Genomic DNA, 17,106 nt, shown 5'->3' on the forward strand with positions numbered 1-17,106 from the left:
GACACATAACACAACACATACACCTTTTCTCAGTCTTATTCTGATGATCCTCCTCCATGGAGTATTAGGCTGGGTTCACATGTGGCGGAATTTCACTTGAATTCCTCTGCGGAGACTCCGCAGCGTTAATCCACAGCGGAGCCGTTTCTCCATTGACTTCCACTTAAATTTAGAAGTGTTCGTTTAGACGATGCGTAAAATTCCGCTGCGGAGCATAGGCTGCGGAGCGGAATTTGGTGTCCGCAGCATGCTCTGTCTGTTGCGGAGCAGTGGCGGACTGGTTGCGGACTCATGGCGGAATTTCTCCATTGACTTCAATGGAGATTCTAAATTCCGCAATGAAGTCCGCAGCTGTCATGCACATGTTATGTGTGCTGCGAATGCGTCTTGCTTTTTTAACATGACATTTCTTCATTCTGGCTGGACCTATGTATTTCTAGGTCTACAGCCAGACTGAGGAAGTCAATGGGGCTCCCGGAATTACGGGAGCGTTGCTAGGAGACGTCAGTAAATAGTCACTGTCCAGGGTGCTGAAAGAGTTAAGCGATCGGCAGTAGCTGTTTCTGCCCCCTGGACAGTGACTACCGATCCCAATATACAGCAACCTGTAAAAATATAGATGTTCATACTTACCGAGAACTCCCTGCTTCTGTCTCCAGTCCAGCTTCCCAGGATGACGTTTTAGTCTAAGTGACGGCTGCAGCCAATCACAGGCTGCAGCGGTCACATGGACTGCCGCGTCATCCAGGGAGGTAGGGCTGGATGTCGAAAGAGGGACGCGTCACCAAGACAACGGCCGGTAAGTATGAAATTCGTTTACTTTCACTAGGGAAAGTGCTGTCCCTTCTCTCTATCCTGCACTGATAGAGAGAAGGGAAGTACTTTTTCCGCAGTCCGCAGCAGCTAGTCCGCATCAATTTACTGCACATTTTGGGCAGATCCGCAGCCGTAATCCGCAACCCGGATTAGGTGCGGCATTGATGCGGACATTTGCGGAGGAAATCCGCCACGTGGGGGCATGCCCTTACAGCCCCACTCCCTGGGTTTAGAATTTGTGGAGATATGGTCACATGGCCATATCTGTTCAGAACTTTCTATAGGCTTTGCACAGCTCTTCACACATAAGTGCCCATATGCTGTAGTTTCGCAAAAGTTGTGACAGAAAACACAACAAAATCGCGAATTGCGAGTAAGCCTTTGCCATGTCTTGCTGTCTTGGAAGAGCGCTGCCTGAGGGGAGAAGCTCATGTAACCTTATGGATGGTGCAGCCCTAGTAGCATCATCACAGTAGATCGCAGCCTACTGTATAAATAGACGCATAGTATTATGACATAATCGCACTAAGGCACAACTTATAAAATAAATACGCAGTATATGGACTCTCAGTACATAAACACACACACACAACATTGTGTCATTAAAGTAAAGAGAGGCTTCTAAATATACTCACACACACTATTGTGACATCATCAAAATGCAGAGAGGTTTATAAATATAGACATGCTCACTTTCTCAACATCATTCCAATAAAAGAAATGCAAAACGCACAGTAAAGTCACATCCTCACAATAGAGTGCAGAACATAAACAGATACACACACTATTGTGACATCATAACAGAGTGCAGCCTACAAATACACACAGTTTTGTGACATCACCAAAAAAGAACCATATTCTGACATATATACAAATATAAAAAAGATGCATCAAAGTCCCCTTTAAGAGCTGGGAATTTTCCTCCACACTCTTACATAGCCCCCCTGTGCCTGGTTTAGGTAAAAAAAATGAAGTTGGCCGGATAGCCAAAACAGGAACACAAAAACAGTCCCCTACTTCAGGAACAACAGAGACTAAAGGCAACAGTCCCTCCTAACTTTTCAGGGACACACAGGAACAATCAGGACACATTTTCTTGCTTAGGACTTCCGGTACAAAATGACCCGACCCAGTGTGGACCACAGGGTAAGCGTGAATGGGCAAGGTCACAGGTACACTAGCATTCAAAAGTTTGGGGTCACCCAGACAATTTTGTGTTTTCCATGAAAACTCACACTTATATTTATCAAATGAGTTGCAAAATGACTAGAAAATATAGTCAAGACATTGACAAGGTTAGAAATAATTATTTTTATTTGAAATAATAATTTTCTCCTTCAAACTTTGCTTTCGTCAAGGAATGCTACATTTGCAGCAATTACAGCATTGCAGACCTTTGGCATTCTAGCTGTCAATTTGCTGAGGTAATCGGGAGAAATTTCACCCCATGCTTCCAAAAGGCCCTCCCACAAGTTGGATTGGCTTGATGGGCACTTCTTGCGTACCATACGGTCAAGCTGCTCCCACAACAGCTCTTTGGGGTTGAGATCTGGTGACTGTGCTGGCCACTCCATTACAGATAGAATACCAGCTGCTTGCTTCTTCCCTAAATAGTTCTTGCATAATTTGGAGGTGTGCCTTTGGTCATTGTCCTGTTGTAGGATGAAATTGGCTCCAATCAAGCGCTGTCCACAGGGTATGGCATGGCGTTGCAAAATGGAGTGATAGCCTTCCTTATTCAAAATACCTTTGACCTTGTACAAATCCCCCACTTTACCAGCACCAAAGCAACCCCAGACCATCACATTACCTTCACCATGCTTGGCAGATGGCGTTAGGCACTCTCCCAGCATCTTTTCAGTTGTTCTGCGTCTCACAAATGTTCTTCTGTGTGATCCAAACACCTCAAACTTCGATTCGTCTGTCAATAACACTTTTTTCCAATCTTCCTCTGTCCAATGTCTGTGTGCTTTTGCCCATAATAATCTTTTCCTTTTATTAGCCAGTCTCAGATATGGCTTTTTCTTTGCCACTCTGCCCTGAAGGCCAGCATCCCGGAGTCGCCTCTTCACTGTAGACGTTGACACTGGCGTTTTGCGGGTACTATTTAATGAAGCTGCCAGTTGAGGACCTGTGAGGCATCTCTCAAACTAGAGACTCTAATGTACTTGTCTTGTTGCTCAGTTGTGCAGCGGGGCGTCCCACTTCTCTTTCTACTCTGGTTAGAGCCTGTCTGTGCTGTTCTCTGAAGGGAGTAGTACACACCGTTGTAGGAAATCTTCAGTTTCTTGGCAATTTCTCGCATGGAATAGCCTTCATTTCTAAGAACAAGAATAGACTGTCGAGTTTCACATGAAAGCTCTCTTCTTCTAGCCATTTGGAGAGTTTAATCGAACCCACAAATGTAATGCTCCAGATTCTCAACTAGCTCAAAGGAAGGTCAGTTTTATAGTTCCTCTAAACAGCAAAACTGTTTACAGCGGTGCTAACATAATTGCACAAGGGGTTTCAAGTGTTTTCTAATCATCCATTAGCCTTCTAACACAGTTAGCAAACACAATGTACCATTAGAACACTGGAGTGATGGTTGCTGGAAATTGGCCTCTATACACCTATGTAGATATTGCATTAAAAACCAGACGTTTGCAGCTAGAATAGTCATTTAGCACATTAACAATTTATAGAGTGTATTTCTGATTAATTTAATGTTATCTTCATTGAAAAAACTGTGCTTTTCTTTCAAAAATAAGGAAATTTCTAAGTGACCCTAAACTTTTGAATGGTAGTGTACGTGGACCGAAACATTAAAGAAGTAGTGAACCAATATGAATTCCCCATATCCAGTGGTAGGATGTCCAACAGCGAAACAGTCTCCTCCATGGCCTCTGAACTTGTTCCTCTCCGGTACCCCATCAGTAGCAACCCCATCTTCCTCCTCCAGATTCCACAGCGCCTCTGAACGTGAAGTAGGCTTTAACCGGGTGAAGGCAAAAGCGGGGGTCCCCTGGTGCTAGCGACGCCACCGGGCATGAGGGGGCCCGTGCTGCCTGGGCCATAAATGTTATGGGCTGGGCGGTACAGGCCCCCTCATGCTGCGGGTCCCATAGCAGCTGTTTGGCTGCTATAGTGCCGCCACTGGGCAGGGGGCCCTGATAGGATAGGAGCCCTGGGTAATTGCCCAGATTGCCCCCCCCGTAACCCTGCCCCTGCCTAAACTAATTTACACCCCCAACCAGATCCCCATATTAATTCAGTCCCCAGACCAGACCCCTTAATTAATTCAGAATCCCAACCTCAGATCACTAATTTAATTTACACCCCCAATCAGACCCATAATTTAATTTACACTCCAAATCAGATCCCTAAATCAATTTACACCCCAGACCCCTATATACTTACCGTTCCCGGGTACTTTTTCCTCCACTTCAGTTTCTGTTTGCCTTAAGGCATAAGGCACACTGCCTGCATGCCCGCACTATCCACCGCTGCCGCCCATAGTTAATTTGAATAACGGAAAAGGCCTCATTATATTGCTGGGCCCATTCTGACTAACTGACGCTGTGTATATAACCGACGGTGCATATAACATTATGACGTCAAGAGGCCGCACATAGCATCATGACGCTACCCAGCATCAGTACTGTGAAGAAGAGCCCAGAGTTCGTTAAGAGAAGGGAATGGGCCCTGCAATATAAGGTGGCCCATTCCTTTCTAAAAATTAACTTTGGGCTGCGGCATTGGATAGTGGTCCCGGGCCCCTGTTCTTTGTTTTTGTCTGGGCTCCTGACGAGAGTACCAGCAGTACTGTCCTGATGTCCCAGGTCGGGTCCACCAGAGCAAGAGCCTAACTTAGAAGCTCTCCGGTATTTCTCATAGAGAGAGGACCTGACGAGGGGACCACCACCTAGAATATGCGTATGCCTTTAGAGGGGCATATGCCCTAAGGTCATGTGACATCAAGTAAACTTTGTAATTGGAAACATCCCTCTATGTGTCCTCAGTACCTAAAGCCAATTTTAATAATCCAGTTCCCAAAAGGACAACCTTTTTTTAAAATTAGCATTCAACCTGCAAGCATTTTTTAGCTTTAGTGTAAACTCAGTAAAGATGACCGGATACATTTAGGGTGGTGAGTTACCATTTTCTCATCAGCCTTTTAAATATGACTACCACTAATGTTGCTTGTTTTCACTTAACTATAGCCTTAAATTGGAACTTCCTGACATTCCATCATCTGTACTAATTCTGTGGAGTTGAACTGTACCTCATTAACAGTTATATATCCTATTATCTTTTCTTAAAAATAGATTTATAAGCAGAGCTACGCAAGATTATTAGTATAATTTATTCCCTTAGGTTACCTTTATTCTCTTCTGAATTCTAGAATACAAAAAACATTATAGCGATACAAATATTTAATGTGTGCTTCTGTTTAGGAGTACAATATATTCGAAACACAATACATTATGCAAAACGAGACTGTAAGATGTACATGTAGTAATGAATTACAATATGGAGAAAAGGTAATTTTGATTTTTAGAATCATGCTATGCAATGTGTGGCGCAGATGTACTAAGCTGTTTAAGATTTGGAGAGCATAAACTTATCACAGTGGTGCATGCTATATGATAAATTTGGCGCAAATTGCTAGATACTTTTTTCTTCCTTATAACAACACTTGGTTAACTTAATTTTTGTTTGGCGCACTGTGACGCATTGTAGGCCACATACCCTTCCCACTAAGTTATGCCTCCTTTTCTAGTCATTTTTAAAAGTGTTTAGTGAGGTGCAAACATCTGTTCTTAAATGAAATGTGTGAATATGCACCAATTTGCATAAAAATTTGGCACATTTTATGGCACATTCTCGATGCAGACACAATAGTAAATCTGCCCCAGAATCTTTATGCATACAGTGAAGGAAATAAGTATTTGATCCCTTGCTGATTTTGTAAGTTTGCCCACTGTCGAAGACATGAACAGTCTAGAATTTTTAGGCTAGGTTAATTTTACCAGTGAGAGATAGATTATATTTAAAAAAAAACAGAAAATCACATAGTCAAAATTATATATATTTATTTGCATTGTGCACGGAGAAATAAGTATTTGATCCCTTTGGCAAACAAGACTTAATACTTGGTGGCAAAACCCTTGTTGGCAAGCACAGAAGTCAGACTTTTTTTGTAGTTGATGATGAGGTTTGCACACATGTTAGATGGAATTTTGGCCCACTCCTCTTTGCAGATCATCTGTAAATCATTAAGATTTCGAGGCTGTCGCTTGGCAACTCAGATCTTCAGCTCCCTCCATAAGTTTTCGATGGGATTAAGGTCTGGAGACTGGCTAGGCCACTCCATGACCTTAATGTGCTTCTTTTTGAGCCACTCCTTTGTTGCCTTGGCTGTATGTTTCGGGTCATTGTCGTGCTGGAAGATCCAGCCATGAGCCATTTTTAATGTCCTGGTGGAGGGAAGGAGGTTGTCACTCAGGATTTGACGGTACATGGTTCCATCCATTCTCCCATTGATGCCGTGAAGTAGTCCTGTGCCCTTAGCAGAGAAACACCCCCAAAACATAATGTTTCCACCTCCATGCTTGACAGTGGGGACGGTGTTCTTTGGATCATAGGCAGCATTTCTCTTTCTCCAAACACGGCGAGTTGAGTTAATGCCAAAGAGCTGAATTTTAGTCTCATCTGACCACAGCACCTTCTCCCAATCACTCTCAGAATCATCCAGATGTTCATTTGCAAACTTCAGACGGGCCTGTACATGTGCCTTCTTGAGCTGGGGGACCTTGCGGGCACAGCAGGATTTTAATCCATTACGGCGTAATGTGTTACCAATGGTTTTCTTGGTGATTGTGGTCCCAGCTGCCTTGAGATCATTAACAAGTTCCCCCCGTGTAGTTTTCGGCTGAGCTCTCACCTTCCTCAGGTTCAAGGATACCCCACGAGGTGAGATTTTGCATGGAGCCCCAGATCGATGTCGATTGACAGTCATTTTGTATATCTTCCATTTTCTTACTATTGCACCAACAGTTGTCTCCTTCTCACCCAGCGTCTTACTTATGGTTTCGTAGCCCATTCCAGCCTTGTGCAGGTCTATGATCTTGTCCCTGACATCCTTAGAAAGCTCTTTGGTCTTGCCCATGTTGTAGAGGTTAGAGTCAGACTGATTAATTGAGTCTGTGGACAGGAGTCTTTTATACAGGTGACCATTTAAGACAGCTGTCTTTAATGCAGGCACCAAGTTGATTTGGAGCGTGTAACTGGTCTGGAGGAGGCTGAACTCTTAATGGTTGGTAGGGGATCAAATACTTATTTCTTTGTGCACAATGCAAATAAATATATATAATTTAGACAATGTGATTTTCAGTTTTTTTTTTATATAATCTATCTCTCACTGGTAAAATTAACCTAGCCTAAAAATTCTAGACTGTTCATGTCTTTGACAGTGGGCAAACTTACAAAATCAGCAAGGGATCAAATACTTATTTCCTTCACTGTATTAATGTCAAGTGTGATTGTTCATGACACAGAAAATTAAGGCCTCCTGCACAGAGCCATAGCTGTGTGCACAGTCCGTGATTACGGCATGAACGGGCGGCGGAGTGTGATCCGTGGGCTGTCCGCAATCAGGGACCGTGCACACACAAAATTGCGGACCGTATAATGACATGGACTATTTTTTTGCGGTCCGTGCTCCGAGCAATGCACGGACTGTGGAAACCACGGTCGTGTGCATTGGCCCATAGGTTAGCATGTGTGCTATACTATCCGCAATTGCTGCTCCGCAATTGCAAATAGTATACGACCGCAAATGCATGGTCATGGGCATGAGGCCTTAGATTACTACTGTTTATCTAAATATTTTCTTTTTACATTATTTTTTTTTTTTTCTTCTTTCATTCAAGATCCTGGTCAGATAAAAATGTTTCTCATTTAGAAGAATTTATGCTTCTGGGCCTGGTAACAACCCCACTATCGCAATTGGTTCTATTTGTGGCATTTTTTGCTATTTACGCCTTGACAATCACTGGGAATCTCATGATAATTGTCATCATTCAACAAGAATCTTGTCTGCACAAGCCTATGTACTTTTTTCTGGCTAACTTGTCCTTTTTAGAGATCTTCTACACTTCAGCTATTACCCCAAATGGTCTAAGGAACCTTCTTCAGGATCACAAAGCCATTTCTTTTGTGGGTTGCTTCACTCAGATGTTTTTCTTTGTTGCTCTCGGAAGTTCTGAGTGTGTCCTCCTTACTGTTATGGCTTATGACAGATACGTTGCTATATGTCAACCTTTGTTTTATTCTACATGTATGAATCCGACTTTATGTGTACAGCTGTTGTGTCTATCTTGGGGTATTGGATTTTTAAATTCCCTTGTACACACTGTATACACAGCTATGCTACCATTCTGCAAGGACCACTTAATCCGACACTTCTTTTGTGACATACCATCACTGCTGAAACTATCTTGTAGAGATACTTATCCTAATCAGTTGGTATCTATTTTTGTTGGGGGAAGTGTGATTGTAGGCAGCTTCATGTTAACACTTCTTTCATATATTTACATCTTGAGAGTGGTGCTAAGGATTCCCAGTAAAAAGGGGAGGCAGAAAGCATTTTCCACATGTGGGTCCCATCTAATAGTGGTAACTCTATTTTTTGGGACTGTTATTTTAACATACATACTTCCAGGTTCTGATTCTTATAATGAACAGAAAAGGGTTTTATCTGTAATGTATGGTGTTATGACTCCTTTGATCAACCCAATAATTTATAGTTTCAGAAACATAGATTTTCAGAATGCCATAAACAAAAGGATATCACAAAGAAGGTTGGATAGACTTTAAAGAAAGAAATACAGTAGAAACATATTAAAGGAATATTTCTTACTATACATCACTCAAGAAAGCTAGATCCACATAACAAAGGCATAGTGTATATCTATAGATTAATACATCTAGATAGGTTAATCTAATACAGCTACAGAATGCAAAATTACTTGGCAACTACAGTACCTCATAAGGGTTGTTTTCCCTTCCTCTTTATCAACACCAGGAGAATAGTTTTAACTATATGGTCATATGTACTGGTATGTCTTTGTTTAATCTACTTTATTAGATATAACCATGTAATAAGACTCAAACAAATGATGAGGTAGTATGAGGTGGCCTATCATGCTATGTCTCAAAGGTCTCAACAGTTAGGAAGACTTTTAGCATATATGGCACATGATAGCTGAGACCAGTGATTGGCTGCAGTGGTTACGTAGATGTACGGCACGTCGTAGCTCCAGAAAATGAAACAAATGCCGGTGCTGGTGTGGCACAGGATTTAACAGGTGAGTTATGTTTTATTTTTTATTTTTTTTAACATTTCCTGCAGCCTGTTCAATGTCTAAGCTTTCAGACAACCCCTTTTCTTTGTGGTTTTAGCAACTTCTTAAGAATTGATTATGTATTATAGATGTTTTTTAATTGTCTGACCATATGAAGAAATCTACAATTCATGAATAAGAGCATCATTGCAACAAAGATAGTATACGTTCCTAAGACCGTGAAACACCTCATCTGAGAAAGGGTGTGTTTTTACCACTGATTTTGACATGTTTTTGGTAAAAACAATTCCTGTCGGATTTACAAAAAAAAAAGAAAACCTAGCAAAACTGCAGCCAAAATACACCTGAAGAAGGCTACATGTTATCATACCCTAGTTGTGACTTTCTGTGCTTCTATGGTTAAACTGATCTACATGATATGCTTACATAGTTATATCTGATCCTGCATGCAGGAATTTACTTTGATCTTAATTTTTTTATGTATGTGTTTGTAGAAAATGTCTGCGCATGTAGGTTAAGAATGTGCCAAAAATCCATAGAAAAACAGGAATGTTTGGTTGATTAGATCTACAAAATCACAACATTAATCTTTTTACATGCAAAGCATGGCTTTATTCTTTCTGATAATGGAAACCTTAAATAGTCTTGGAAAACATTATACTACTAATATTGTTGCATCTTCTATAAAAATTGAACTACTGTTGTTTGCCATTATTTATGGTATTCATGGGTATGTGAGAGTACGGAGCAGCCACTCCTCTTAAGTGCATTATATTTATGTTTGTTTAACTTGCTTTCCCCCACAGGTCTAGATCCTGGAATAGGACTGAGATATGATTTATGTATTTTCTTGTGATGGTTGTATTACTTTGTACTGTGTTCCTAATTAAAGGCAATGGTGTTTCACTTTGTCTTTTCTGGTGCGGCGTCGGGAGAAACAAACCGGATGCCATTTGCTATTATATTTTGCTGTGCCAACAACTGTGTGGGGATGCAACCAGCTTAGGGACGCTTATTGCCTCACACTGGGCAATTTTAAAGTTATAAAAGGTGGCTGTTCTTTTCAATTAGGGTTTTCAGTGTGCGGGCAACTGCCTTGCGAACAGTAGGGTGTTGTAGTAATGGCAAACACATTATGAAGGAGATAGAGTGCATCTAGTAACAGTGGGTGGAGATTCCAGCGAGTCTAACTGCAAAAGGCAAGATTGATACGGCGGGTGGAGTTGGTAAGGAGCCTCCTCAAAAGAGAGAGAGAGAGAAAAGGCCCAGAGAGAGAAGTGGCCTGTAGATAAAGAGGGTGCTTCCCCTCCATCCGAAATGTAAGTTTTGAGACAGCATTTCATTGCCGCAATTGTATCGTGTAATGTTGCGAGAGACTGTGCCTCTCATTTATTGAGAAGTATTTGTACTCCATGTGGGCGTTTCTGTAATACCTTCTGTGAGTAAAATGGACTTTTTGTTTGCATCATATTTGGGCTACTGGCATCATTTGCAAAAAGAACCTCTCTCCCTTCCAACACCCAGCTTACAGGTAGACATAAATACTAAGTTTCCATACTTCATAGTTTCCAGTGATTATCTTTTGGCCCAGATGTTTTGCCCTGAAAGTGGAACTCACAGCTGGGTTTCATCCTTGTCATTAAAGAATATTCTTACACCTGGATCAAGAGCTATTAAGCAAAAGGCCAAGTGATGTTGTTGCTAGTGAAAGGTCATTTTATAAATGCATATAGGAACTTATTGAAGTCATGTTAATCTGTAACTGTTCTTGCTGTGTTTTTTGTCATTGCAATTGTTGTGTTGGTATGGAAGTGTGCATGTAAAAAATATTTTACCAAAATATTCCACAGCGCAGTACAAAGGTCATCATTACTCACATCGCTATCTGTGCCCAATGGGTTCACATTCTAAATTCATGGTTAATCATTGTGAAGTTTTCTCTTTTCTACCAGCTCCTCAATAAATCAAGCAGCAGATGTGGAGCTAATTGTCACATGGCCTGTAGAAGTAGTGACTGTCATGGGGCTTACAGAGGATAGTGTGGACCCACTCTCTTGCCAACCAATTTGGTGTGGGAGTAAACTGAGAAGCAAAGTCTAAGGGATAACTAGGGGTACCCTTAACCTCTGTACGGAAATGGAGACTTGACAAATAGCACCCCTAGAGTAGTCTCCGTTGGTGACATGGACAGGCGAGGTACCATAATAGCAGTCAATATACAGGGTCCGTTATTAGCGTAGGTCAGGGAAGTGGCAGAAATTAACTCACTGTTAGCAAACCCAGAGGTCAGGGCAGGCTGTAGATGATAATCACAATAAACAGGCAAAAGGTCAGGGCAGGTGGCAGACGGGGATGGTCAAGTTCAAGCAGGGTCAGTAATAGTAAATCCAATGGTAATTTCAGGAGATCAGAACTAGCAAGCTAGACAAATAACCTACTTGGTAAGTACCCTTTTATATCTTGAACAGAAGAAGGGTCATCACGCACAATAGATGCAGCGGCAGGAGGAATGGGAGACCACGAGCAGAGCAGCCTAACAGCATTAGAGAACGTTGGCCCGGACACAAGGGATATGTGGGATGCCAGGGAGCAGTGAGTATGGTGTAGCGGGAGTGGTAGAGAGCGGCCATGATGATAATTCCTGATGTGGACTATGAGGAAGATTCCTGCATGGTGGATGGAGACGGGGGTAGAACAAGGATCAAGTAGAGTAGGTGGCTGCCTAGTGCGCCATCATCGAGGGGGTGCTGCAATTTATGGTAAAATCCCTTACATAGGTGAAGGATGGGGTGAAGAATAGAGTCAGGTGCGGCAGGAGCCAGCAGACCCTTTTACAGATATGTGGTAAGGTGGCCAATCGGTATGGTAGTAAGAGCTGCACATATGTTTAGCAGATGTGGGATGTAAACATAGAGTATATATTATAACTAAGAATAAATTGGTGGGGAAGGTGGCAGCAGGAGATAATGAAACTAATCATTGTCAAGCCAAAAGCTACCATATGGAACTGGATGGGGAGGTGCATTCTACCATCCCATAATTATGGTCCCTTCAGCTTGACTCCCTAGCCTTCTTGATACAGTGCATGATTGAAGCTGACGAAGGTTAGGTTCACATCTGTGAGGGCTTCATTTGGCGCCTCCATCACAGATTTCATCAGATCTGACCGGAATAATAGCCCTGCACTCACGATGGAATCCAACGGACTTCATTATAAGTAAATCGGGCAACAAAATGCACTGGTGGTATGAGTTGTATGACATATGCAGCACTGTGCCTTAGCTTTCTTTATAAACGGAAACTATGATGCAGATAGAAACAGAACCTACATTCACCTAGTAAGTTACGAAAGAAAGACATTGTCGCTTAATGTAGCTATTGTGTGGGTGGTGGCATGCTGGACACACCTATGCTAAGAAACTGCTGTTCTCGGAAGACAACTACCACATTGGTTGCTAACATGTGGTAACGTAACTAGAATTGTATGAGCTCCAGGGCAAATATAACACAATACAAGAGAGAAACCTCCACACCATGAGCACATATTACCACCACATAGTGAGTGAATAATACCAGCATACTGTTACTGCATAATACCTCTACATCATGACCACAAATTACCACTACATAGTGACTGAATAATACCACCATACTGTTACTGAATAATACCACCATGCTGTTACTGATTAATATCTCCACACTATGACCACATATTACTACCACATAGTGTCTGAATAATACCACCATACTGTTATTGAATACTATCTCGACACCATGGCCACATATTACCACTACATAGTGACTGAATAATACCACCATACTGTTATTGAATACTATCTCGACACCATGACCACATATTACCACTACATAGTGACTGAATAATGCCACCATACTATTACTGAATAATATCTCCACACCACGACCACATATTACTACTACATAGTGATTGAATAATACCACCATACTGGTACTGAATAATACCTCAACACCACAACCACACCAGATACTACCACCACATAGTGACTGAATAATACCACCATGCTGTTACTGATTAATACCTCCACACTATGACCACATTTTACTACCACATAGTGTCTGAATAATACCACCATACTGTTATTGAATACTATCTCGACACCATGGCCACATATTACCTCTACATAGTGACTAAATAATGCCACCATACTATTACTGAATAATATCTCCACACCACGGCCACATATTACTACTACATAGTGATTGAATAATACCACCATACTGGTACTGAATAATACCTCAACACCACAACCACACCTGATACTACCACCACATAGTGACTGAATAATACCACCATGCTGTTACTGATTAATACCTCCACACTATGACTACATTTTACTACCACATAGTGTCTGAATAATACCACCATACTTTTATTGAATACTATCTCGACACCACGACCACATATTACTACTACATAGTGATTGAATAACACTACCATACTGTTACTGAATAATACCTCCACACCACAACCACACCACATACTACCACTACAAAGTTACTGAATATTGCAACCATATTGTTAATTAGTAATATCCTCCTCATCACCACATTTTACCACCACAGAGTGACTAAAATAAAGCTACCATACTGTTACAGAATAATACATCCACAGCATGACCACATATTACCATCACATAGTGACTAAACAATGCCACCATTTTGTTACTGAATAATAGCTCCACATAGTGACTGAATAATCCCACCATACAGTTACTGAATAATACTTCCACACCACGACCACATACTACCACCACATAGTGACTGAATACTGCCACCATATTGTTAATTAGTAATATCCTCATCTTCGCCACATATTACCACCACAGAGTGACTAAAATAAAACTACCATACTGTTGCAGAATAATACCTCCACAGCATGATCACATATTACCATCACATAATGACTAAAAAATTCCACCATTTTGTTACTGAATAATAGCGCCACATAGTTACTGAATAATTCCACCATACTGTTACTGAATAATACCACCACACCACGACCACATACTACCATAATGAATAATATCCATATCATCGCCACATATTACCACCACAGTGAGACTGAATAATACCACCATATTGTTATTGAATACTATCTCCAAACCATGGCCACATATTACCGCCACATAGTGACTGAATAATGCCACCATACTATTACTGAATAATACCTCCACACCACAACCACATATTACTTCTAAATAGTGATTGAATAACACCACCATACTGTTACTGAATAATAACACCACACCACAACCACACCACATACTACCAGCACATAGTGACTGAATAATGCCACGTTATTGTTAATTAGTAATATCCTTATCATCGCCACATATTACCACCACAGAGTGACTAAAATAATACTACCATACTGTTACAGAATTATACCTCCACAGCATGACCACATATTACCATCACATAGTGACTAAATAATGGAACCATTTTGTTACTGAATAATACCTCCACATGGTGACTGAATAATTCCACCATACTGTTACTGAATAATATCTCCACACCACGACCACATACTACCACCACATAGTGACTGAATAATACCACCATACTGTTAGGATATGTTCACACGGGAAACAAAAAACGGCTGTAAAATATGGAGCTGTTTTCAAGGAAAAACATCCTCTGATTTTCAGCCGTTTTTTAAACATCAAACGTTTTTTAATGCATTTTTCTACGGCCATTTTTGGAGCTGTTTTTCTATTGACCCAATGAAAAACAGCTCCAAAAACGGCTCAAGAAGTGACATGCACTTTTTTTTACGAGGCTTTTTTTTTTACGGGCCATTTTTTACAACGGCCGCGTAAAAAAATGCCCCATCGGAACAAACCGCTGTTTTTCCCTTTGAAATAAATGGGCAGATGTTTGGAGGAGTTCAGACTCCGTATTTTTAGCCATATTTCGAGGCATTTACGGACCAAAAAACGGCTGAGAATAGGCCATGTGAACCCTCACTGAATAATACCTTTACATCATGACCACATATTACCACCACATAGTAACTGAATAATACCACCATACCATTACTGAATGATACAGCAACACCCTGTTCACATATTACCACCACATAGTGTGTGAATAATGCCACCATACGTTACTGAATAATACCTCCACACCATGACCACATATTACCACTAGAGATGAGCCAATTTCATGAAATTTGTTTGGGTCTGATTTTATCTAACTGGCCGTCGGATAAGTTCATGGTGAATTGAAAGTGCCTTGATTTCCCTAAAAAATATTGTATGACACTCTGAGGACTTCTAGGACTGTATCCAACCCCTTTCAAGCTCTTTAAGATGAAGACAGTATTAGTAATGTCAAAGTGGCAGCAACATATGTATATGGCTATAGCTAAACAGATGGTAGTGGTCATAACGAACAGCCTGTTTAAAAACACACTGCACTATCAGATATTTTTATGCTTTCAAAAATTAAAAAATTATCCCTTTTTCGTGGCAGATGCCTACCGGCGTTTATATACACATGGTGGTATCGGAAGATGCAATAGCTTTTTACCAAGCGGTCCATGACGTCTATTTTAGAAGGCAGTGGCACGCTATTAGCACCAGGATTAATATCATTGAAGAAGATTTGTTATGATGAAGATTGGTGATTCATAAATTAATGTAAGAATGGTATAGCTGCAGCAGCATTCACTCACAGCAATGACTTCCTGACTAACTAACTAACTAACTAACTAACTAACTAACTAACTAACTAACTAACTAACTAACTAACTAACTAACTAACTAACTAACTAACTAACACACTAACACTGACTGACTCCTATCTCCCTGGAAGTTAAAGAGGCTCTGTCACCAGATTTTGCAACCCCTATCTGCTATTGCAGCAGATCGGCGCTGCAATGTAGATTACAGTAACGTTTTTATTTTTAAAAAACGAGCATTTTTGGCCAAGTTATGACCATTTTTGTATTTATGCAAATGAGGCTTGCAAAAGTCCAAGTGGGCGTGTTTAAAGTAAAAGTCCAAGTGGGCGTGTATTATGTGCGTACATCGGGGCGTTTTTACTACTTTTACTAGCTGGGCGTTCTGACGAGAAGTATCATCCACTTCTCTTCAGAACGCCCAGCTTCTGGCAGTGCAGACACAGCCGTGTTCTCGAGAGATCACGCTGTGTCGTCACTCACAGGTCCTGCATCGTGTCGGACACATCGGCACCAGAGGCTACAGTTGATTCTGCAGCAGCATCAGCGTTTGCAGGTAAGTAGCTACATCTACTTACCTGCAAACGCTGACGCTGCTGCAGAATCAAATGTAGCCTCTGGTGCCGATGTGTCCTCGCTCGTCCGACACAATGTAGGACCTGTGAGTGACGTCACAGCGAGATCTCTCGAGAACACGCTGTGTCTGCACTGCCAGAAGCTGGGCGTTCTGAAGAGAAGTGGATGATACTTCTCGTCAGAACGCCCAGCTAGTAAAAGAAGTAAAAACGCCCCGATGTACGCACATAATACACGCCCACTTGGACTTTTACTTTAAACACGCCCACTTGGACTTTTGCAAGCCTAATTTGCATAAATACAAAAATGGTCATAACTTGGCCAAAAATGCTCGTTTTTTAAAAATAAAAACGTTACTGTAATCTACATTGCAGCGCCGATCTGCTGCAATAGCAGATAGGGGTTGCAAAATCTGGTGACAGAGCCTCTTTAATTCTAATGTTTGAATAGTACTGAGGGTCACTTGACAGCACTTAAATTCCAACCTCACCCATCTCTTTCTTGCGAGATACATTACAGGTACACTGCAATGTTGCTCCCTAGTTGCAGAGACATATGTTCCAAACATAACTACAAAACGAAAGTAAGGTTAACAGTGATGTGATTCCAAATATGAGTGTGCATGGTTGTGATTCCTATGAGTTG

The 17,106-nt window shown here is 41.3% G+C and overlaps 1 protein-coding gene across 1 annotated transcript in view; it reads left to right on the forward strand.

The window, feature by feature from the left end:
- Positions 1-5,328: 5,328 nt before the first annotated feature.
- LOC142761433 (olfactory receptor 5F1-like) overlaps positions 5,329-17,106 on the forward strand; it is a 46,143-nt gene continuing 34,365 nt past the window's right edge. Inside the window, exons 1-2 of the mRNA XM_075864645.1 lie at positions 5,329-5,339; positions 7,731-8,660. Coding sequence (XP_075720760.1) covers positions 5,329-5,339; positions 7,731-8,660 — 941 coding nt within the window. The remainder of the gene's footprint in view (positions 5,340-7,730; positions 8,661-17,106) is intronic.

Source organism: Rhinoderma darwinii, chromosome 1 (assembly GCF_050947455.1).
Source record: "Rhinoderma darwinii isolate aRhiDar2 chromosome 1, aRhiDar2.hap1, whole genome shotgun sequence".
In the NCBI taxonomy this organism is placed as follows: Eukaryota; Metazoa; Chordata; class Amphibia; order Anura; family Rhinodermatidae; genus Rhinoderma; species Rhinoderma darwinii.